General features: G+C 32.2%; 1 protein-coding gene across 1 annotated transcript in view; it reads right to left on the bottom strand.

Moving 5' to 3' along the window:
- Positions 1–3,090: 3,090 nt before the first annotated feature.
- LOC122515591 (diacylglycerol O-acyltransferase 1) overlaps positions 3,091–24,137 on the bottom strand; it is a 53,675-nt gene continuing 32,628 nt past the window's right edge. The window contains exons 5-8 of the mRNA XM_043632991.1: positions 21,680–21,724; positions 11,075–11,253; positions 3,803–3,953; positions 3,091–3,321 (exon numbers count right to left, since the gene is read on the bottom strand). Of these exons, the coding sequence (XP_043488926.1) occupies positions 3,145–3,321; positions 3,803–3,953; positions 11,075–11,253; positions 21,680–21,724 (552 nt within the window). The 3' untranslated portion in view covers positions 3,091–3,144. The remainder of the gene's footprint in view (positions 3,322–3,802; positions 3,954–11,074; positions 11,254–21,679; positions 21,725–24,137) is intronic.

Here is a 24,137-nt window from a genome sequence, read left to right as displayed (position 1 = left end):
TTGTTTGTTTACTCGTTTGTTTGTTTGTTTGCTTTTATAATGAACGGACGATATTAAAATGACAATCGATAAGTCTTCAGATTGCTGAAATAAATATAGTTCAAAGGATACGAATGAACAACTATGCACAAATGCACACAACCATTCCAATTGGTGATTCGTCAAAGTTTTAATAAATAGGTCAAATATTTTTCATGCTTATTTTTCTTATAAATTTTCTAATGAAAATATTTATCTACAGATTGACGTTTGATTTTGTTGAAATATTTATAAATTTAATAGGAATGTTTTTGTATCGTTGTATAATGTACAGTGAAAAACGTGTTAACATACTCGATATCTGTTCCGGCATGATTGATTGGTTCAGTGTTTTCTAAACTAAGCAAAATCGTCTAATACAAATATTTTATAATTGTTCTACTAATATTTAAAACAATAATATTGATCGACGATATTTCAAATATGATTCTTTTTTATTTTAACTAACTAAAAACATATTTCTATACGATTGATATTGAAAATTATTTAAAAACGTTGAAACCACTCCTAAAGTTGACTCAATCCTTTCACAATATGATTAATTTTTTTTTTCTGCATTGCATTAAAATAATATTATACAAAATAAAGACAAATATAATCGAAATATTTGACGGGGTTAAAGTGGATTGTTTTATTAATTTATTATAAACATTAAAAACAATTATATTGTGTGTTGCGAGGTAGTTACAATTTGTTTTTATATTTTCATATTATATTATAAGTAATTAAAATTTCTAAAACAAATATTCGTAATATAAAATATAAAATATATATGAATTAATTTAACAAAATAAAGATAAAAAGTATACTAAATCATTAGTCGACCATTGACCGTGGTAAGAAATAGAAAGAAAGATAAAAAAAAAGCTAGGAACAGGAGGGTAAACCCTTAAAGAAGTAAAAAAGAAAACAAAAAAAGAAAGAAAAGGGCTACCTTTTCAACGACCCTCTCGTCGTAGGTACTTCTTGGGCTCTTATCCCGATGTGGAAAAGAGTAGGAAAAAATTTCAAAAGAACTTGTTAGAAAGATTTCGTTTATTCGACAACAACAAACTCGCAAATATCTTTTGTTACCAGTCGTATGAGATAATCTTGCAAAAAAGGGAGGGAATATTTCTAGAAAATCTTTATTCTTCTTAAGATTAACCGTGGCACCGGATATATATATACATTTATACAGGGTGGATCAAATGTTACCAAATTGTTTCTATTCATTTTTCTCTTCGATTATTTATTTTTTCTTTTTCCCAACAATTTACTAAATTATATGTTTCATTAATAAAAGTACAAAACTAGTAATAGGTTTGGAATCTAAAATGTGTAGATAGAAACAGAATAATTTGATTGAATTTTTTTCTAATTTGTCTTTTAATATTTAAACATTCTGTTTTTTGTTGTTATTGATTTTTTTGATTTTTTTGTTTCTTTTTCCTAAGTTCATTTTTCTCTACTGTTTATATTATTACAAATATAATTTCTAGAAGTGTAAGGAATTTGGATAAAAAGATAATTATTTGGATTTTTTTAGGTTATGTTGAAATATTTTAATATTCTGTTTATATATATATATAGATTTTAATTTATAAAAACGCAAGAGTGATAAGAAAATCTGTAAAATTTAATAAAAAATTAATGAAATTTTATGAATTACTTAGTAACTTTTGAGCCAACTTTCTGTATAAATGGAGGACTTCAAATTCTTGGCAGCTTGATAGCAAAAATCTTAGCGTGCGTATGTAAAATATGTAAAATTATTTGTTCGCATTTAAACAACGACGAAAGTGTTTTAACAATTCAATCCATCTTTTTTCCTTTCTTTTTTTTAATTACGAATAAAATACTTTCTACTCTAATTCCATGATTCCTATAATACGATGAAGTATTGAAACCAAAAAAAAAAAACAAAAGAAAATCTACGCTATGGCAAAATTGTTTAGCACCTTTCGAAAAAAAAAGAAATATATATATATATAACGTGTTTCTTTTCAATTAGTATTATACGATGACGCGTTACGAAATCGAATAGGTAAAAATCGTTTCCATAGAAAATACAAAGCATTATAGCATTAACGAAACTTTTCTAATGTCCGCCATGATATTCAATATGGCGTATCATTTGCATATTCATTTATCATATATTATTTCCACCTATTTCTCTTGTTTCTTTTATTTTTTTTTCGGGTACTTCTCAACAAAAAAAAGAACCGAATTTAATTAAATCGTGAAACCGCTCGACTATCTCATTCCCTGTCTTTTCTTTTATTTTATTTTATTTTATTTTCACACATGTGCAACTTTCGTTATTATTTCTTTCTTTTCCACGTTCTTCGTAAAAAAAAAAGAAAAAAATTATTTAACGCTACGATAGATTTTATTCGAGAACCGATTCTATTGTTTAACAACACGCATCGTTATTTTAGTGTAATAATTTGTTACATTTAAAAAAAAAAGAAGAAGTATATTTTACAAAAAAAAAAAAGAAAAAAAAACTGTTATAAGAAAGATAAAAAAATATAAACGACGGTACATTTAAGGCACTCGTATTATTTTCAATATCCATCTATTTGTTTATACTCAGTATATTTCTTTTTTCTTTTTTCTTCCACAAGAGTTGGAGAGAATTTGAATTTTTCATTGATCACCATTCTAATTTAAGAAATTTTTATTTTTGAGTATCGTTTGGCATTAGAAATCATCACTAAATTTGAGAATGAATTATCTTCTCATTTTTTTTTGCTTCTACCTTTTTCATGCTCCCATTCAAATTTTCTTTTTTTCATTAATAAATTGCATTAGCAGTATTCTCGAACTCTTTCTTATTTTTCTGTATTTTATTTAAAAACTTGTTCTTCGTGTGTGTTCATTTTTTTGTTCTCTTACTCGAAACGAGAGAAAGAAAGAAAGAAAAAAAAAAACAATTTATCGACACCGAGTATCAAGTGTAAAAATTGTTGAATAAAAAAAAAAGAAACACTCTCCTCCTCACCACCTCCCTACCTCCCCTAAAATATTTTTTTTTTTTTTTATGTTTTCTTTCCTGTTATTTTTTTCTTTTAGAAATACTCTTTATCTCAAATTTCTGATAAATAATAAATTTGTCAATTCCTATACAACCGAATAATCCTCCAATAAGGTTTCACCAAAATGAGTGACCACATAGTCGTGATAATAAATCAGAATGCAAAGGGGTTGTCCAATGATGAGACTGGACCATACGACGATGTTACCCCACCTGGGGCCTAATTTTCTCTCAACCAGTTTGCTCAACCATGACAACGGTATCTGAAAAATTATAATTCATTTTGGTTTGGCTCAAGTACTTGAAAAATCGTGACTAGTGTTATATGGGACACCCTGTATATATATACATATATTTTTTTATTTTGTATTTTTATTTTTACAATAAGGGTTTAAAAAATAACGAGTAAAGTGAAAAGAAACTTTCAAATCAAAATGCGTGCATCAACAAAGTATTTATAAAAACGAGAAAGAATGAAAGAGAAAAAGAAAGTAGGCAGGGACAAAGGGGTGACGGGGTGGAAGGTTTTTCAAAAAGGGCTATTGTTAAAAAAACACGAAGTTGTTAAAACTGTTTACAAAGGAATAAACAAACAATATTGTATCGTGAATGATTGGTTAATCGATTGAAAATTTGAATAAATAAATGCATACTAATTTAAGGGGATTAATTAGTCTAATTATTCTGATTGTTTTCAGTTGAAAATAAGACAATTATATTTAAATTAGTTAATAATATACTTACTTGACTCATCATCCCTAAAAATGCCCAGATTTTAAATGTTTTTAATGGTACGCTGACGAGATACTCGTGGAAGAATGCACTGATGAAAAATACAGTTATTGATGCTGTATTTTTACTGTAACCCATTTCAACAATTGGTATGTACAAATGTCTGGAAAAAAAGAAAAAGAATATTGAGGTTATTAAGATGGATTTTTGATTGATTTTGAAGTAGTATTGAAGTGTTTAAAAATTTCATGTGTTTATGTGTCCATGTTAAATATTTTTAACACATTCAATGCCACGTTTATGTTATTATTATAATTATTTTTATGATATTATTTAGTTTAATACAAGTTAAAATGTGTAATAATGCGAAATGCAATTTATTTTTCTAAGGAAAGGGAGAAAATCCTGTTTTCTATCGTGAAAAACTACGAACTGGTTATAACAGCAACAACAATAATAATTATAATTAATTAATAATATAATAATAATTATTATTATTATTTAAAAACATCTATAGTTACTTCGACAACGTTTTTCCCAGTACTTTATACATAAAAGGTAAGAATGAAAGAAAGGGAAAGAAAAGGAAAAAAAGAGATAAAGAAAAGGGAAAAGGGAAAAAGGGAAATAAAGAGTCAAAGGTCAAAGCAATTAGCGATAAATATCAACGTTGGAAGAGGCTTCCAGGTTTGCCACGATTTACCGACTTAATACCTTCTTCTTTATCAATATAGAACATCTAGAAATGGTAGTCTAGAATATATAAACAAGAAGGTACTCGATGATAAGGCACGCGGAGAAAGTGAATGAAAAAGATGATGATAGTTAAAAAGAGAAAATAGTGAATGGGGAAGAGAGGTGGAGGGGTTTGGGGATGGGAAAGTAAGGGATAAGATTTCTGGATGAAAGAGCAAAGAGCTTTCAAGTACTGGGTGGACCAAAAGTATTTAACTGGATACTTCAAATCAATTATATAATATTTTACCTCGATTAAATTCATCATGTATATTATATTATTATTTTTTCATGTTATTATCGTATTTATTATTATTATTGCTATTAATTTCGAGACGATTTAAAAATAATATTCAATTTTATGGCTAAAATTTAATTAGAAAAAGTTATTTTAATTCGTTCGATAAATTTATAGGTTAGAATTGAATAAAAGTACTTAAATGATATCGAAAATTAATTATTCGTTTTGTACTTTTATTATTATTATTATTATTATTATTATTATTATTACTAATTGTACAATTTAAGAATAGCATTCAATTTTAAGATTTAAATTTAATTAGAAAAAGTTCATTTAATTCGTGCGATAAATTTATAGGTTAGAATACAGTGAGAGTACTTAACTGATATCGAAAATTAATTATTCGTATTTTCCAATAGTTTATACGCTAGTAAATGTATTATTTAAATTATAAAATATTTTTATCCTTGTATAAGAGTAATTTAAAAACTCCCAAAATGAATTGCAAACCTATTTCGAATAATTGAATAAAAATTTAGTAAAAATCATGTATCACAAAGTTTCGAGTTCACCCAGTAGAATTTTTCTTCGGTGCATTCGTAAACTCTCGATGTTCGAGTAAACGTTTTTACTCGAGAAGAAAGCTTGAAATCGTGTGAAGGGATTTTTCGGAAGGGATCGTTCGCAGTCTGGTTTATCGGAAGGGATGCATTCGAAAGTGGCAGAATCCATGTACAAAATATATAATATTTTTAAATATATACAATATATATATATTTATATATTTCTACATGAGATAGTAGGAGTTAAAAGAAGAAAAAGTAACGGAAGATGCAACAGAAGGTAGAAAAATGAAAAAGAAAAAGAAGAAAAAAGTGTGGAACACATGTGATGGGTAGAAAATTTTATTTAGGGATAAAGTGATGAGAAAGGAAAAGGGGTAAAACGAAAGGAAGGAAGCAAGGAAGGAAGGAAGGGAGAAAGAAGGGAAGAAAATCTGAGAAGGTTAGACGTCGTAGTCGTCGACAGTTCTGAGAGTTTCACTGAGACCACGCGTTGCACCTTTCAAAAGATTCCCTTCAGCTGAACCCACTCTCAACGTTACTCCCACTTTTTACCTCTCACCCTAAACCCTACCACATCCCTTCTAACTTTCTATTCTGTCTCTTTCACGTTTCCTGCCTTTCGTGTCGTTTTCTTTCCTTTCCTTCCATCTTCCCTTACATTTCCTTCTTCTTCTAGTTCTTCTTATATTCGTTTGAGAATGAGAAAATGAGAGAGGAAAAGGAAGAAAGATGGTTGAGAATATCCCCAGTTATAGCAGCATTATAAATGCCCTAGGGAATAAACAGGTCTAAGTGCGCACTGTGATGCGTATCGGCTTTTCCCATTACAAACCTGAAAAGACGACTATGTTGGTCTTCCTTGTCATCTTCTACGTTCGTTCTACTCGTGATACCTTCAGAAAACCTTTCCAAGTTTTCTTTTGCTCTATCTTCCCTTTATTCTCCATTCATTTTACTATCTCCCTTTTCGTATCTTTCATTTGAAAGAATTGAATCGTTTAAAAGGGGTTATACCATCAGCTCGGAAAAAGACAATTTTCGTTTGATGCAATTTTCAAATTGCGTTATCATCCCTTAGGGCCGCACGCCTGGCCCATGGACAAAGTTAAGTTTATGTGTTAAGTTAGATTCGTGAACTAAGTTAGGTTGACGGGTCAAGTTAGGTTTACGAACTAAGTTGAGTTGACGAGTCAAGTTAGGTTCACGAGCCTAGTTAGGTTTCTCGGGTCAAGTTAAGCTCACAGGCAAAGTTAAATTCACGGGTCAAATTGATTCATGAGCCGAGTATGTTCATGAACCAAGTTAGGTTTACTGGACAAGTTAGGTTCACGAGCCTAGTTAAGTTTCCTGGTCAAGTTAAGTTCACGAGCCTAGTTAGGTTTCCTGAGTCAACTTAGGAATTATATATTATTTATTTAAATAAATTATATTATTATTTTATATGACGTAATGTAACGCAGTATATACAAAGTATCCTAGTTTTACTTTTTTAAGTATAGTACAAGATTTTCGTTAGAATTTTTTGATAAATGAGCCCATGAATAAATGAACGTTTGTTTCTTCTTTTTGTTTTGACGAAAAAAAAAAAAAAAGAAAATCTGGAACATCTTGTATAAATTTAAAACCATTAGTCTGATAAACCTAATTCTATCAATCATTCTATCTATCTCATTCTCTCTCTCTCTCTCTCTTTTTCTATGTAGATGAGAAAAGCAGTATAAAAAGCTTGATTTCAAAGCTTCACTGATTCAATAGAAAGAAAGAAGAAGAAAAAAAGAGAAAAAGAGAGTGAAAGAGTATAATAAAAATAAAAGAAAATCGAAAGATCTAATTTAATTACTGTAGTGAAAAATAATTAACATTTTTTTTCATGTTTCCTTTTTTTTTTTTTTAATTTTTTCTTTTCGCAAATCTCTTAAAAATATTACATTTGATCTAACATTTCATATCCAACTATCTTTTTCCTTTGTCAAACCAATTGTTTTTCCGTTTCGTAATATATTCTCGATATAATTATTAAATAAAAACTACGCGAATAAAAAACTAAACTCGTAAAAGAATTGGAGTGGTGGGGGGAGGTGGTAGAGAAGGAAAAAAAGAAGAAACGGAAAAGAAAAAAAAAACTGTTGTGTGTACTTATGTACGCACGTAAGAAGTTATACTTTTTTGGCGTAACATAACCTCAATAACCTCAAAAATAACTTCAAAAAAAACTTCAAAGAAAAAAAATAACTAAAAAAAAAAAATAATAATAATTATATAAGAAAGAATAAAAAAAGAAAATATCAAAATATAAATATCAGTCCACACTAAATATAAGAGAGAAATATCGAATTATTTTATTCGTCAACCGTCATGGCGCTGTGATAGCACTAAATCCCGTTCGATCATTTAAGTCAAGCAGCGCTGAGTACGATTAGTACTGGATGGGTGACCCGCTTGAGAAAAAAAGAAGAAGAAGAGGAAAAGACGACTACTTCATGCCGTAAATTTGAAATCGCTTTCCCGCGCATCGTAAATACCCGACAAACTTCATGGTGTCGTTTTTACTGACGCTCGGAAAAAAATCACTCCCATCACATTTTCCCAAACGCTCCGAAAGAAGTATAACCTCAAAAAAGAATTTATAAATATTATCTTTATTACGAAATATGTGAAGTGTTAATATATAATATAAAAAATATTTTAAATAATGTGTATGAATAACTGTTAAACATTTGTATACATTTATCCAAAAATTATTATTATTAAAAAATCACTCCCATCACATTTTCCCAAACGCGCCAAAAGAAGTATAACTTCAAAAAAAAAAAAGAAAAAAAAATATCCGGGAATAAGGGAAAGAGAAAGAGCAAACCTTGGTCAAAATAAGAATTTTATCTGCGGAATCGGATCTATTTCTTTTTCACTTTTTACGTATACGTATAGAGATACTTACATACGTCGTGGGAACGATCATCGGGTTCGAGGAAAATCGCAAAGAGAAAGAGAAAGAGAAAGAGAAAGAGAAAGAAGACAGAAAGACAGAAAGAGAGAGAAAGATAGAGAAAGCTTGCTTTGAAGTCAGCCGAGAGTTAAGTTTCCATACTCTGTGGAAAGCTCTTTTTATCAGTAGTACCTACCTCGTTGCCGGAGGAAAATGCTTTTTAAACTTCAACCACCTCAGAAATCTAGACGCGAAAACATCCCCCCATATACACACACACACACATGAATATATGTATATAGTATACATGTATATATGACCCCTAACGTTCTAGCTAAAGTAAAGCAGTCCCTATTTGTTGTTGAAAGAGAAAGAACGAACTAAAGAAAAAGAAAAACGGGGGAAAGAAAAAAGGGAAAATAAATTTAACGAAAGAAAAAAATAAAAAACAAACAAAAAAAAAAATATAGTAAAGAACGAAGCAAATGTGATACGCGAGAAATAGGATTGAATATAATTAACCGTATAATATTATAATTCGTTCAACGTCCGACAAAATAAAAATTATAAGTTAGATTGAAAAGAGAAAGCACGCAGATGAAGAACGTTAAACGAGTGAACGGAAAGAAGTAGCGTGGTTGAAAGTGGGAGTGAATAGGGGTGGTTTTGAGTGACCTGGTGGTAGGGAAAGGAAAGAGGATGGATGAGAATTTAGTAACATAAAACGTAGAATAAGAAAGCGTAGGAACGAAACTTGGTATATTATATTATAACGATGACTACGGTTTAACTTAGAAAAAAAAAAAAAAAAAGAAAAAAAAAAAATCGTTGGGAACCAGGGAAAAATGTATTTTTATTTTTTTAACCAAAATATATATATTTAAAAGTGTGTGTGCGTGCATGCGTGTGTGTGTGTGTAAGAGATAGAAAGAGATGTAGTAAAAAGGTAAGGAAAAAAGCAAAAAAAAAAAAATTAGAAGAAGTAGAAGAAGAAAGAAAGAAAGAAAGAAAGAAAGATAGAAACTGAATCTTGGGTAGACAGAAACCCCGGCACTCGCGAAAAATGTAATTAAATCTTCTTAAAGGGAGGCAGGCACACTCGTTAACGAAGTTTAACCGGTTCGGTTAGAAGGGAAGAGGAAAAGCTCGATCAAAGGTCCAGGTTCCTTGTAAGAGTAGGATGCTGCGAGTTCTCTCTCATCGTGTTTCCCCATCTACGTAGCTCTTCTTTCCACGTTCACCAACTTCTTCCTTCCTTCCTTTATTCCTTCTTTCCTTCCTCCTACATTTACCACCCCATCCCACCCATACCTCACACCCTTCACCCTTCTTCTTTTACTTCTTCCTATACTTCTGCCACTCCTTCCTTTGCTTCTACTACTGCAACCACCCCTTTTGCCCCTCTTTTCTTGCCTCCTTCTTCATTTTTCTTTTTCTTTTCCTTTTCCTTTTCTTTTTTACTTTATTTTTGCTGTTTACTTCTGAGCTATCCTACTCTATCCCCCCTCCCTCTTCTCATCTTCTTCTTCTTCTTCTTCTTCTTTCCATCATGCTACCCTACTCACTTCAATCCCTTTTTCCTACCCCCCCCACCACACCGATCCTTCTCTAACTCTCCCCCCTCCAGTCTTTTCCTCCTTCTCTACCCACCCATCTTTTTTCATCTTTCTCTCCTTCCCCCCTCCTCCTCATCTCCTACACACCCCTATTCTTTTCTCTCCATAATGTTCTACTACGTGTACCTTTCACTCTGTGAAAGAGGAAAAATTCTTCGGGCACTTTAGTACGCATACCTTGGCCTTCTTCTTCTTCTTCTTCTTGCTTTTCTTTTTTCTTTTTTTTTTTTTCTTATCTTTTAGAGAAGAGCACATGGATAACATAATTATTAATTATCCCATGTATTTTCTTAGAAATGAAGATGGGAGTAATGTGTATGTAAGATAATTATCATAGTCATTTGTACGATGTTCATTTGAAGAATATGGGATTTCTTTTGTTAACTTGAAATAATACATGTGTAGTTAATTATATCTGGTATTTTTTTCTTTTACACGTAGTCAATGCAATAATAATTATTAAAAAATGAATGGTACTTTTTGTTTAAATAAATTAATATATTAGTATTTTTTTGCAAAGAGTAAACAGTAAGTATTTCAAAGTGCAATATACTTTTTGTGTATGTTTTTTTTTCTTCGCAATTTAATAAATAGTATTTTTAATAACTAAAGTATTTTTTTTTTTACATTTACAGTACTATAGTATACTATACACTTTTACTTTAATTATTTTTTATTTATCAAAAACAATATGAGTAAAAAATCAATCGTTACAAAATTTGCCTAATTTAATTAAAAATATTTGCAAATGTAATTTATTTGTCGGAATTATTTTCAAATAATAAATGTGGCAAAAGTTTGAAGCAACCTTGACATGAAATTATTTAAACAAATTCATTCATTGTCGTGACAATGACTGACCACTTCGAAAAGAGAAAACATTTATTTAATAAATTACTTAAAAATTGAAACATAAAAATAATTGTGCTGATCAAACAGATAAAACTAAATATATTATATCACTTTTTGACATCTCTAAGTTAATATCATAAAATGCAATTTAATTAATAACGTTTATTAATATTCTAATGAAAAGTTAGTAGTAAAAGTTTCTCTATGTTAATGCTTATATACGCTTATATGTCAAGTATTCATACAATATGCATTCACTACTTCATAATGACAAGCTATTGTTCCATGTACGACCTATAGTTAGAACTTATATGCAACATTTATATTATAGTGTTGGTAAGTACTCACCGTACAGCCCACCTATGTACAGGCATGTTCCAATTTCTCCAAAATGTGTCGATATTGTTCGAATTCCACCAATCACAGTAAAAATTTCGATCAGCAAAGTGTAACAGTTCACCCATTAAATTTAGAAATGAGTGAAATATTAAATAAAAGAACCATAACCACATCAAATGATTTGGGATCTGCAAACAGAACAATTCAGAAATTAATATGAAAACAATATATTTAAATTTATTATAATAAAAAAAAAAAGAAACTGGTGCGTACTTATGTACGCACGTAAGAAGTTATACTTCTTTGGCGTAACATAACCTCAATAACCTCAAAAATAACTTCAAAAAATAACTTCAAAGAAAAAAAATAACTTAAAAAAGAAAATAATAATAATTATATAAGAAAGAATAAAAAAAAGAAAATATCAAAATATAAATATCAGTCCACACTAAATATAAGAGAGAAATATCGAATTATTTTATGCGTCAACCGCCATGGCGCTGTGATAGCACTAAATCCCGCTCGATCATTTAAGTCAAGCAGCGCTGAGTACGATTAGTACTTGGATGGGTGACCCGCTTGAGAAAAAAAAGAAGAAGAAGAGGAAAAGACGACTACTTCATGCCGTAAATTTGAAATCGCTTTGCCGCGCATCGTAAATACCCGACAAACTTCGTGGTGTCGTTTTTACTGACGCTCGGAAAAAAATCACTCCCATCACATTTTCCCAAACGCGCCAAAAAAAGTATAACTTCAAAAAATTATAAATATTATCTTTATTACGAAATATATGTGAAGTGTTAATATATAATATAAAAAATATTTTAAATAATGTGTATGAATAACTGTTAAACATTTGTATACATTTGTCCAAAAATTATGATGATACCCCATTTAAATAATATTCATTATACAAATGACACGGGGAAAAATAGATTTCCTTAATGTTTTTATTAAATTTAACCCTTAATTATAAATAATTATATTATTATACTAATCTTAAAAATGTATTTATTCGGAATTAAAAAATAATGATATGTCAAATATGTGATTCTCAACCGTTGGAATAATTCAATACAATTTAAATCTATTTTTTATTATATAACTGAAACAGAAATCGATCGCCCTAATTTCCTCGTTAAATTTAGCCCCTATCATAAGACAAAGTACTTTAACAATTTGAAAAAAAAAGACAAAAAACAGAAAAGTTTAAGTAAAACTGATCAATAATGATATCCCCAATAATGACTGTTAATCAAATACTCCAATAAAAATTATTAAATATAAATATAATTTTTCAATGTGAAATATAACAAATCTCAAAAAATAAATAACTAAACTAAACTAGTCCAATGATTTCAATTTGCAAACCGACAAAAAGAATAAAAAATAAGAATACAAAGAAAAAAAAAAAGAAAGAAAGAAGTAATAAATAAAAAGACAAGAAAACAGGGTCAAAGAGACAAGTGGAATGAAGAAGGGAAGATCTAACGGATACCTTTATAGGTGGGTGCATACTTTCAAGGAATTATCCGTTAACAAGAATTTAGAAGTTATTTCATTCGGGATGCCTTTTACGAGTCTTGGGGGTTAAAACTGGTGTGCCGGTTTTCCCCCTTCACCCACTCCACCCACCATCCCACCCTTTTTCCAACCCTTATTCAGAAAGCTTTCGACTCGCGGCATCATTCACGTGCTTCTGTGGTCCCCTTTTGCACACTGCAAAGGACTTAATAATGCAGGCCCGGGGGTTACAAATGTCAAGTCTCTTCTTCTGCCGCGAGCCATTCGTAGCACATTTGTGGAAAGATACGGAACAGGGGGAAGGATACCCGACTTCCCTACTACCTTTTTGCTAACGTCCAACATCACACAACACACACACACACACATATATATACGTACACACAACTAAACTTCGAAACAATCTTATTCTGGTTCCTTCAGTATACCTTCCCTTCTTTCTTACATTGACTTTATCTACCTTCCTACCTATCTGTTCATTCCTACGACCCCCCTCCTCCACCCCCACCCCTTCTGCCAACCTGTCCCTTTGCTCTTCTAATCCCCTGCCCATCCTTTTCGTTTTTTTTTTTTTATTCTTTCTCTCTTTCCTTTTCTTATTCCCCTTTTAAACTTTAGAAACTGAGGAAACTTCTTAGCTCGACGTTTTAATTTCGTTTGTCCTGGCATAGGGGGAAGTTTCGGGGGGTAGGTGGGGAGAAGAAAGAGGGGAAACTACACCGCTAAGTTCAACGCAAGTAAACGGACCGAACAGTCGATTCCTTTTGAAACGTTTCTTGGACGATACCCTATTACAAAAGAGAATAAGATGTGACTAACTTGAGAAATACGACTTAGGGTAATATCCGAACTTTTCATTTTATTCGTTGTTTGATCGGGAAAAAATTATTTCGTAAATGAAAATTGTCCTTACGAAAAGAAAGTTGGGGTGGGGGGTGACTGGGGGTGACTTTCCTCGTTTCTTTTTCTTCTTTCGTTTGATTAGTTTTTTCTTTTTGTTTTCTTTTTCGTAGTTTTACTCTATTATTTTCCTTTCTTTTGTTTTTTTTTCTCCCGCATCGTTAAACGCGAGATCATTCGCAGTAATTTTAAGAGTTATTCGTTAGTATTTAAAAAAAAAAAGCACAAAAAAGTTAGATTCGAGTCTCGCGTTCGCTTGATTTTTATTTTACATTAACAAATTTTGAAGGATCATTCCCCACGTTCTATTTACGGTTATTACGTCGTTATTATTATTATTATTAATAATATTATTAATAAATAAATAAATAAAAAAATAAATTATCTAATATAAAATCGTATCATCCAATTCGTAAAACATTGTAGAGTACTTCGATGAAGCGACAAAATTATTAATTAAATTTTGTAAAAAAAAAAAAATCAGCCCTACGAATAATATAAAATCATAAATCCGATAAATCTTTACAAAAAAAAAAAAAGAGAAAAAAAAAAAAAAACCCGATATATACACTTTCAACATTTTATCCGAACGTTGAAATAAAAGGAAAAAAAAAAAAAGAAAAAGAAAAAAAAAAAAGAAACGACGAGATATAATTGAAGAAAAAGAAATAAAAAAAAAAAAAAAAAGAAAAAAAGTATAAAGTAATACACTCGGAGCAACGTATTATGAAACATTTCCAATCATACTTATCCCTCGTAATGGTATATTCATGAAAGACAAAAGAGTAGCAAGAGAAAGAAAGAAAGAAAGAGAAAATAAAAAAAAGACGGAAAGCGAGAGAGAGAGAGAGTAAAACAGAAAGAGAGAGAGAGAGAGAGAGAGTTCATATGTTAATAATCGTTTCAGATTGCGCATATAGTAAACGGTAAGACAGGCAAGAGGTACCTGGGAGATAGTGCACGTTTTCTATGCCCGTGGGACGGTCGACAAAAAAAAAGAAGGAAAAAAAAAGAGGCAAAGAAAAAAACAAAAAAGAATACAGAAAAAGCGAGAGAGAGAGAGAGAGAGAGTGATGTGGGTGATGGGGGGTGGCAGGGGGAGGGGTAAACAGGTACGACGGTGTGTAAAGCGTATAAGAGGGGGGATGAAGAGGATAACAAAATGAGGAGGGGGTACGAAGAGGAGGAGAGGAAAAGAGATAGAGAGAGAGAGAGAGAGAGTGAGAGAAAGAGAGGGGGGGTTGGTCGGCAAGGAACGAGAAGAAAATGGAAAATATCGATTAGCCACGTAATGTTACGTACGTGGGCTCGTACATGAATCCGAGCGGTGTGGGGAGGAGGGGGATGGTAGAGAGAGAGAGAGAGAGAGAGAGAGAGAGAGAGAGAGATGGAAGATACTCAACTTACGCAATATGCACGGGCAGAGGAGAGGAGTATGCGCCACTTTTATACGCTTTATTTTTCTTGTTTTTTTCTTCTACTCGTTTTTTCTTTTTTTTTTACGTCCGTGTCTCGTTTCCTTTTTCCTTTTTCTTTCCTTTTTTTTTATACATACTTTTTCTTTTCCTCTTTCCCCTCCAGTTCCCTCCCCCGCCCCACTCATTCTTCGCATTCTCTTCTCTCGTAATCATCATCGGATAGAATTCCTCCTCCTCCTCTTCCTCCTCCTCCTCTTCCTCATATTTCTCTACCTGCTCTCCCCCCCCCTTCTCCCCCTTTCCTATCCTCCCCTACGTACGTATATACACATATTTATCTTTCCACACAGATAGACGTCAATATTCTTTATATCCAATATGTCTGCATTATTGATGAGAGAGAAATCGAACTAAAGTCACGATACGCGCATACACGGTGCTACACATACATACAGAACACGATATAGCGTATGCGTATGTGTATGTTTGTGGTGCACTGTGCATGAAGTCGAACCTAAAGCTTTGTAAATTTCTATCTATCCTACCTTTATCTATTCCATACTTATACACCTAAACATAATAAAACTAGCCATATACAACGTGTGTATGTGTGTGTCTGTGTGTGCGCATAAAAGAAGAAGAAGAAGAAGAAGAAGAAGAAGAGAAATACACATACGCAATAAGTGATGGTAAAATAGGAAAAGGATGAGGAGATGGAGGAGCTTGAGAAGGAGAAGTAGTGGGAGGGGATAGGGGGGAGGGTTAAAGGGGACGTATTAATGGTATTCCTCCTTTGGGATAGCCGCGGGGGCGAATAACGAGGACGAGGTACAGAGAAGACGAGTGGAATGGGTGGTACGCGGAGAAAAGGGGGGTGTAGAAGGTAGATAGGTGGGTCGAGGATTCGGGGTGGAAGGGGTGAGGGGAAATGAGAGGGGGAAGAGGCGGGGACGGTATAAAAGCTTGCGAGAAAAGGTGACTTACTTTCTCTTGCTTACTGCTCCTACTACTGCTACTACTACTACTACTACTAACTTCATACTATACTTACACCCTTACACCCTTACACCCTTTTGCCCAACCCCGTTAACTCCTACCTTCTAGCAGCCCTTCTTACCCCCATCCCCCTATTACACCCCCCCTTCTACCACTGGTACTAGTAGCTGCTACTTTCTTGCCTGCTGCCGCTGCTGCTGCTTCTCTTGCTTCTAAATCTCTCTCTCTCTCTCTCTCTCTCTCTCTCTCCACTCTCTTTTTCCATCGTACAATTTTCCATCAAAGAGATTTCGAAACGAGGCACGCGTGCAGAGAGCAAGATGTATAATACACAGACCAGGATCGATCTGAGGAAGCGACCTCGTTGCCAGTAGACTGCAGGAAAATTGCATTTCCCCATTACGACGAGATTAAAGTCTCGTTCCAGGTTGACGTCGTCTCTACCAATCCCTCCCCCGCCCCCCCCCCCCCCCCCCCGCCCCCGCAACCCCCTACTATTCCTCCCCCGATCCCTTTTCTTCCTCCTCCCCCTCCACCACCATCCACGATATTTCTTTTCCCTTTCTTCTTACTCACGTACTTTCTTTTATCACACAAGCGACCATCACTTCCTTTACTCCTCTTGCCCCCCCCCTCTTCATCAAGGCCCCCTCCTAACTCTCCTTAGTTCTATTAACCTCGGTTCTCTATTGCTGCCCCCCTCTCCCTTACACCCCTTCCTAGTCCCAGTTCTACCTTCATCAAGTGAGGGATTCCCCACTATCGTCCCCCCTCCCGGTTAACTCCCCCCGTTCCCCCCGTTAGACTAGCCGACCAACCCGCCCACTTCGAACGTTGCTCAGCACCGTCCTGCTAGTTTCGAAGTTTACTCGCGTTCCTATATAAGAACCGCAATTAACCGTCGACGGTCATGGGTCGAACGCCAGAAGGATGCCCTTTGGATTTGCGGTGTAAACGAAAGTAAGGGTGCAATGGAAAGGGGTCCGAATGGGTCGTTCCTAAAACACCGTAAGTAGAACTATAGTTCTCGTCTACGGACAGTAAGAGACACACACAATTTCGTTGATTTCTTTTGGATTTGTTTTCTTCTTCGAGAAATATCATTGTTTATTGTTAAGTTGGTGTTTCTTTTTTTTTGTTATCTTTGCGTCCGATCGAGAAACAATTATTTTTCCGCGTTGAGATAACAAAATACGTGGAAGTAGAAATATGAGTGGGAAGGGTTTAAGGTGGAAGAGGGAGAGAGATGGGTATACGAATGGAAAATACTTGAAAGGTGATCCTAAGTGGTTTTGAACAATTATTTTTTTTGTGATCTTTTTTTTTCGTATTATTGTTAGTATCGATTGTTCGTTCTTGTTGTTTATTTTACGTTGCATCCAATACCGATGCAATTGCGTAAGCGTTCCGTGTGTTATTTTATATATTACAAATAATAATTGTTTGTTTATTTTTTATATACAGGTAAAGGGGTTTGTTTGACGAATATACGAGACCGTTAATTAATTTAAGTTTCGGTTTAAGTATGGTAAACGTATTTTGATTCTGGCAAGAATATTTGTTTAAAATGATTCTGAGAAAATGTATTTTTTTGTTCTCGTTGTAAAAATATTCCATTGTTTTTTTTTTAGAAATTCAATTATATTTAATATCATTGTTTTATAGATATTCTTTTCTAAATTGAAAAGTTTTCGATGGGAATTATTGTAGGTTGTACATTTCGAAGTAGAAAATTTATTTTTATCGGCCCACGATCGTCGTCCACCACCTCCACCCCCACCTCCACCTCCTCTCCTTCTTTCTCCCCTTCGTAGTTTCGATTTCTTCGATCGTCTACTATTTCTTGAAGACAAACGTTAAACTCTCTTGGAAAAGGAATACGAGGAAGAAGAAGAAGAAGAAGAAGAACAGGGTGCAATTTTATAAATACTTTACTACACAGCAGCATAGTTATTTTTGTACCAATAGAAAATCGTTCTCGCCTAGGGATACTACTATACTATCTATCTTCCTAATTCTCTTCAGTGTGTCTACGTGCATTTTGAAATTTTAACATTTTTACCTACGAGTTTTCTATTCCCATTTGTTTTAACAATACGTTCGTTTGTTTTACTAAAAGTTTCTAAACATTACTTTTTCTGATCTTTCTTATTCTTTTTTTTTTTAATTATTATTACTATTATTTCATTGGACAGTATTGTTATTTATTATTTATAATTAACTTGTTAAATAAATAATGATTAATATCAAATTTTATTCTGTATAAAATAGAAATATAATATTTTTATATCATTTTTAATATTTTATATTAAAATTATTTACTAAATCATATTTTATAAACCTTTATGACACGCGATATTTTTAATTTATTATTTACAGTTAAATAAATTAATATTTCTCGAGATCAACTTAGTAAAATAGTTTCCAAAATAATTATTTATTGGAAATATTTAATAAATATGCTATATAATACATTCCCGAATACCATAAAAATTATTAAATAATTAACATTAAAAAAAAAAAAAAAAATACCAAACGAACAGATCGGACCAATTAAAAAAAAGAAAAAAGAGAAGAGAAAAACAAAAAAAAAAATAGAAAAAAATGTCGATAACAAAACTGTATAGGCAATGCAACAAACGAGGACTACTACGTTCAATTCGGTCAGTGTTTTAATCGCGAATAATAGACGTCTCTTCGACCGACGTTAACTTCCCATTTCCCCCTAAAACCCAGCCCCACCTAACCAACCCCCCAGCTACCCTTGCTCGTCCCGTTCTTCCTCATCCTTCCGGACTACGGCATCCGTGTTGCTATTATACACGCTCGCGAGAACGTAGTCACTGTAGTCGCTTTGGGACAGATTCATATAATTGAATTCGGTTCACTGAGCTTCGCTTGCTAGCTCCTGGAAACGTTCGCTCTTGCTCTGTTGCTCTTGCTATTAGAGAATACTCAAACGAAACAACACTATGTATAATACAACTATACGTGTTATATATGTGTGCGTGTATCTATACAGGTATGTGTTAACATGTATATTTGGGTATATTCTCTAAGTATTAGTGTAGTTCTATAGGTAAGTGTAAGTGTATTGGTAAATGTCTAGATGTGTGTGAATATTGGGTATATATATATATAGTAAACGGGCTAGTTTTCAACTGAACCATTGAGGCTAACGAGAGAATAACGAGCTACGACGAGGACTACAACGACAACAACGACATGGGACATAGATGACGACATAGACATTAGATGACAAAGAGACGAAGACATTACTGAAAGGAATAAAGAGATCTCTCTACGTTCGACTGGTTTGATCAATTTCAATAATGTTGTTCAGTTTAAAGTATGGAAATAATAGTAGTAGTAGTAGTAGGGTAGTTTCAATGACTATCTAATAGTATCCGGTTATTCGTATACAGAGTTAACTGTTCAACAGTTTTCAATGAGTTTAGGTTATTCTGTTATTAGTAGATTGATTAAACGTTTTTGGTGACTTGGATCTTATCATAGAATTCCATTGTGATTGCATTGTAATTTGGTTAAAATTGTGTCAAAATGGGATTACTCTTTCATAAGAATTGATTTAAGATGTTCTTATGGTTACATTAAGATTGGGTTCAGATTTGATCAAGTTTCTGTAACGTTTCTATTAGAATTTTGTTATCGGGATTTGTTGTTGATGTTCAAAGTACTGTTTGCAATTGTTAACTTCATTCTAAAAGTTTACAATATTTTTGTTGTTTTGATTAACTGGTAGTAAATATTTTAAGAAAAAAAAAAGGATTCTAACCTATAAGATATCTTAAGAAAAAGAATGGATTCTAACCTATAAGATATCGTAAGAAAAAAAATGAATTCTAACCTATAAGATATCTTAAGAAAATGAAAAGGATTCTAACCTATAAAATATCTTAAGAAAAAAGAAGGATTCTAACCTATAAGATATCTTATGAGGTTTCGTATGACTAAAAAAGGATTCTAATCTATAAGATATGTTATGAAGTTTCGTATGACTAAAAAATAATGTCAATTTATTGGTGTATAGTTTTGTTGCTGTTGTAGTAATATTTGAATGAAACAGAGTGAAAATGAAAGTTAAAGAGAGGGTGTGCGTGAGAGAAAGAGAAAGAGAAAATCGACAAAGAAGGTGGTGGAGAGGGAGAACGTTGAGGTTCAAGTAACGCTGTCAGACCGGATCCGTTTGTCCGTGAAAAGAGATGATCCGGTTCGTTGAGCAACGCGTACAAGTTGTGTTACGCGCCCTGCTGTGGTACATGTAAATGAGCGGAATTTATTCGAGACCACGTTGGAAAAGCGTTGGTAGACGCTAATCGCAAAGGTAGATCGGTTTAACGAAAGAGGGAGAATGAAAGAGAGAGAGAGAGAGAGAGAATGAAAAGAAAAGAGAAAAAAAAAGGTAAAACGAAAGAGAAGAAAAGATAGTCGATGCGAATAAAACGACACGGATAAGTCGGATAAGCCGATCGGATAAATTTACGGTTCTAAATCGAAGCCAAAAAGTAACATGAGAGGAAACTGGATATGCGTGGTTATCAGCAAATATTGGTATTAAGTTGATAAAGATGAAAGAAACTTTTTCATCATTTGGATCGTAATCTAATTTTCTTTTATATGTATATATTTTTTTTTCTTTTTATATCATCTTTATAAATTAAATGTTTACAGGTTATATTTCATTTATGATAGTATTGTGTTAATCAACGTTTAACAACTATTTCATAAATTGTATCCTAAATAGTAAATTATTACATACTATTTTACAAAGTTAACCAAACAAGTTATCAAAATAATATCATCAACTAATCGTACTATTCTAAATAGTATCTCAAACAATAAATTATTTCTATCGAAACAATATTAAATATTACTATACAAAATAATACAATACTCAACGAAAGAAAATACATACTTTAGATAAAGTAATTATATAATCAAAATTATAACAAAAGGAAGTTATTAAACGAATACAAAAAAAAATAGAAATGGAATAATTTAACACTCTAACTAGTGGTATATAATAAGAGTCATAAACGATTTTGCGAACTTACAAATGCTACTAAAATTTCCTACCGAATGAGATAGAAACGTAACGACGATGAAAGAGAAAGAGAAAGGGGAACGGGGAGGATGGGATGAGAAAGAGTGAGAGGGTGAAATGAAACTCATGGAACAGGGAAGATAGCATCTAGTATACGAGTACGCGTAACACACACGCATGTTCTACGTGAGAAGTGTGAAAACGTATAAGGGAAACGACGATGTACGAGTATTAAGCGTCGGCACTTATCTGCGACACGTTTACCGACACATTTTCCCTTTCTCTCATTTCCTCTCTCTCTCTTTCCTTTTCTTTCTCTATCTCTTCTGCGTGTAGCTCGTTTTCGAGAGATCGAACGAACCCCATCAAGGCAAACTTCACACGAAGAACATGCTTCCTAAGAGTGTGAGAGATTGAATTCGCAAATATTGCTTCAAGGCTTTAAGTCCTGAACGATCTTTCTTAACTTAACTTTATCTTTTAAAGATATTAAAAGTGATTTATAGACACGTATATATTACTATGATTATTATTATCGGTAATATATTTTTGACTATCAGTTTTATTCTAAAATAGTACTCAAACAAATCTCTAATAAATGGAATATTGCAAATATTAGATATATATATCTAATTTTTGTTAATAATATTTAATAAATAATATTACATAATTTTATAAATAAAATAAATAAGAAGTGTATTTAATACTCACCGCTAATTTGAGAAGACGTTCAGAGGCCTTGGCAACATCCATGTTCTATAAAATCAAGAAAAAATAGAAAACATTATTTTATTAAATATTTTCTTATTATATTTATGATAATCATGATTAAAACATTACTCAATTATTCACCGAGTATTCTAAGTAGTACAGATCAACCTCCTTTATACGATCATAAAGTAGAATAAGTCAAATGTCTATCAATGATCAGACATTTTTAAGTAGTAAAAGTCAAACGTTTATCAATGATCAGACATTTTTAAGTAGTACAAGTCAACGCCCATATATGATCAGACATTAAGTAGAACAAGTCAAACTTTCCAACATTTTTAAGTAGTACAAATCCAGCTCTTCCATCTGATCAGACATTATTAAGTAGTAAAAGTATATAATTATTAAAAACATAATTCTACTTATATTAATCATTGATATAACAATAAATTGTTTAAAAATTAATCGACATATAAGATTTGAACGGAAATCAGTGAATGATTCGAAGCTTTTGGTTGGTATTGTATAATATAAATATAAAAAGTAAGGGAAAATACGTGAAAGAGGAAATGGAAGAACGTGGCCTAGCGTTCAGACGAAGGGATGACGACGGATAGAAAACAAAAGAAAGTTTGAAAAAGAGACGCGTGGGCAAAACACGTCGACGGATGCGAAATGAAACTTTCTAATTGGACTCGGGTGTATAGCTTTACGCTCTACAGGCTATCCTGAAGTTTCTCTCTCCCTTTCTCTCGCTCCCTTTCTCGTTTTCTCTTTCTGTTTCTTTCTTCCTCTCTTTCTCTCTTTAACTTTGTTGAAAGAACGAAAATAGCCCCGTCGAGTGTTTGTAAAAAGTCGTATAAAATTCGGCCCCTTTTTAAAAAACTTCACCGAAAATGTTTTCTCCCGTTTTTTTTTTTATCAACGCGAAAAAGGTCGTGACCTCGAGCGTGAAATAACGCAGAGCCCTTATTGAAGTATTAAAGATTAAAACAATGCGACGAAGAATAATGGAGGTGAGAGGGGGATAAATTGTTTTTAAAAAATTCTATTTTCCGTTCTCATCAATTTAAATATAGTTTAAGTATAGCTAATCAAAACTAAATGAAATTAGAAATGAGCCATTCGTTATAAAATATTACGTAGGAGTATAATTCGTTTATAATTTTTCATTACAAACATTTGTTGTATGAATAATAAAAGATATTTCATTTTCGAAATGGCAATTTATTTTTCAACAATACGCGAACGAAATAATATTGCGAAATATTTCTTGTTTTTCATTGTTTTCGTATAAAAATTTAAAAAGAAAAAAGAAAGATAAATAAACCTTATATATATAATACAAAATATGTGAACAATATCTGAGTTTAATTTTAATGATCGAACCACGCACGATGGTCACGTTTTAAAATTAAAAATCAAAATTATCTGTCCATCGAACGAACTACTAGCAATATAATAATAATAATAATAAAAATACACACACACGCAAGTAGGAAAGAGAGAGGGGAAGAAAAAAAAAAGAAAAAGAAAAGAAGAATAGTAGAAATCAAGATAAAATCAGTAAAAAGGGAAACGGTAGCAGAAAATTTGCCTAGGCATGTACATTCGAAAATTCGAACGAATGAACGAACGAACGAACGAACGTAGAAACTAACGTTAATGCTCTCTTCAACATTTATTTCGTGTAATACCTCTCAACGATCGAATATCGGTCGTTACATTGCGTTCTTCCTATTATCGTTTGACCATTGTTACACCGATCTTCCTCTCGGTTTAACGATACCGAAATGAAATAACTATCGTGTCACGGGTTATTTTGTTTTCCAATGAATATCAAAAAGTCGGGGAAAAAACATATACACGTTAAACATATACGCAACGTATAAAAGCGTGTGACTTGCGAAACAAAAACCAACCGAAGGTAAGCTTCGCTCGTTGTGCAAATGTTTAAAAAAAAATTGAAAACAATTTTTTAATTTGATCCTGCATACTAAAGTAATATTTTTTCAAACAAATGATACAAAGAGAAAGGGGTGAATGTGAGAATAGAGTGGGGTGCAAGTGACGAAAATAGAAAATAAATTCTAAACGAGTCTCATCTTTCCCACAAGTTCCACACCGTTTTATTCATTTTATTATACTTTCATTTTTTTTTATTTCTTCTTTATTTAATTCTTATAAACTAAAACTTAAGACGAGAAGTTAAGGATGGTGTAAACGTGAAATAAATTTTGATATAAATTTCATTATTTAATCCCTCCCCTTTACCCCTATTTTTATTCCCATTCGTTACAATAATGCACACTGAATGTGTGTTTTATTTTTAATTTATTCATACTTTTTATTTCCTTTAAATTATTATCTATTGTTTGGTGTTAGAAAGTATAGTCTGTAGGATTAAAAAATGATTGTTGAGTTTATTTGACGAGATTTTAAATAGAATTATTATATA

This window comes from Polistes fuscatus, unplaced genomic scaffold, assembly GCF_010416935.1.
Source record: "Polistes fuscatus isolate 324 unplaced genomic scaffold, CU_Pfus_HIC Scaffold18, whole genome shotgun sequence".
NCBI lineage: Eukaryota > Metazoa > Arthropoda > Insecta > Hymenoptera > Vespidae > Polistes > Polistes fuscatus.
The sequence above is the reverse complement of the archived record's forward strand: the minus strand, read 5'-3'. Positions and strand labels throughout refer to the sequence as shown.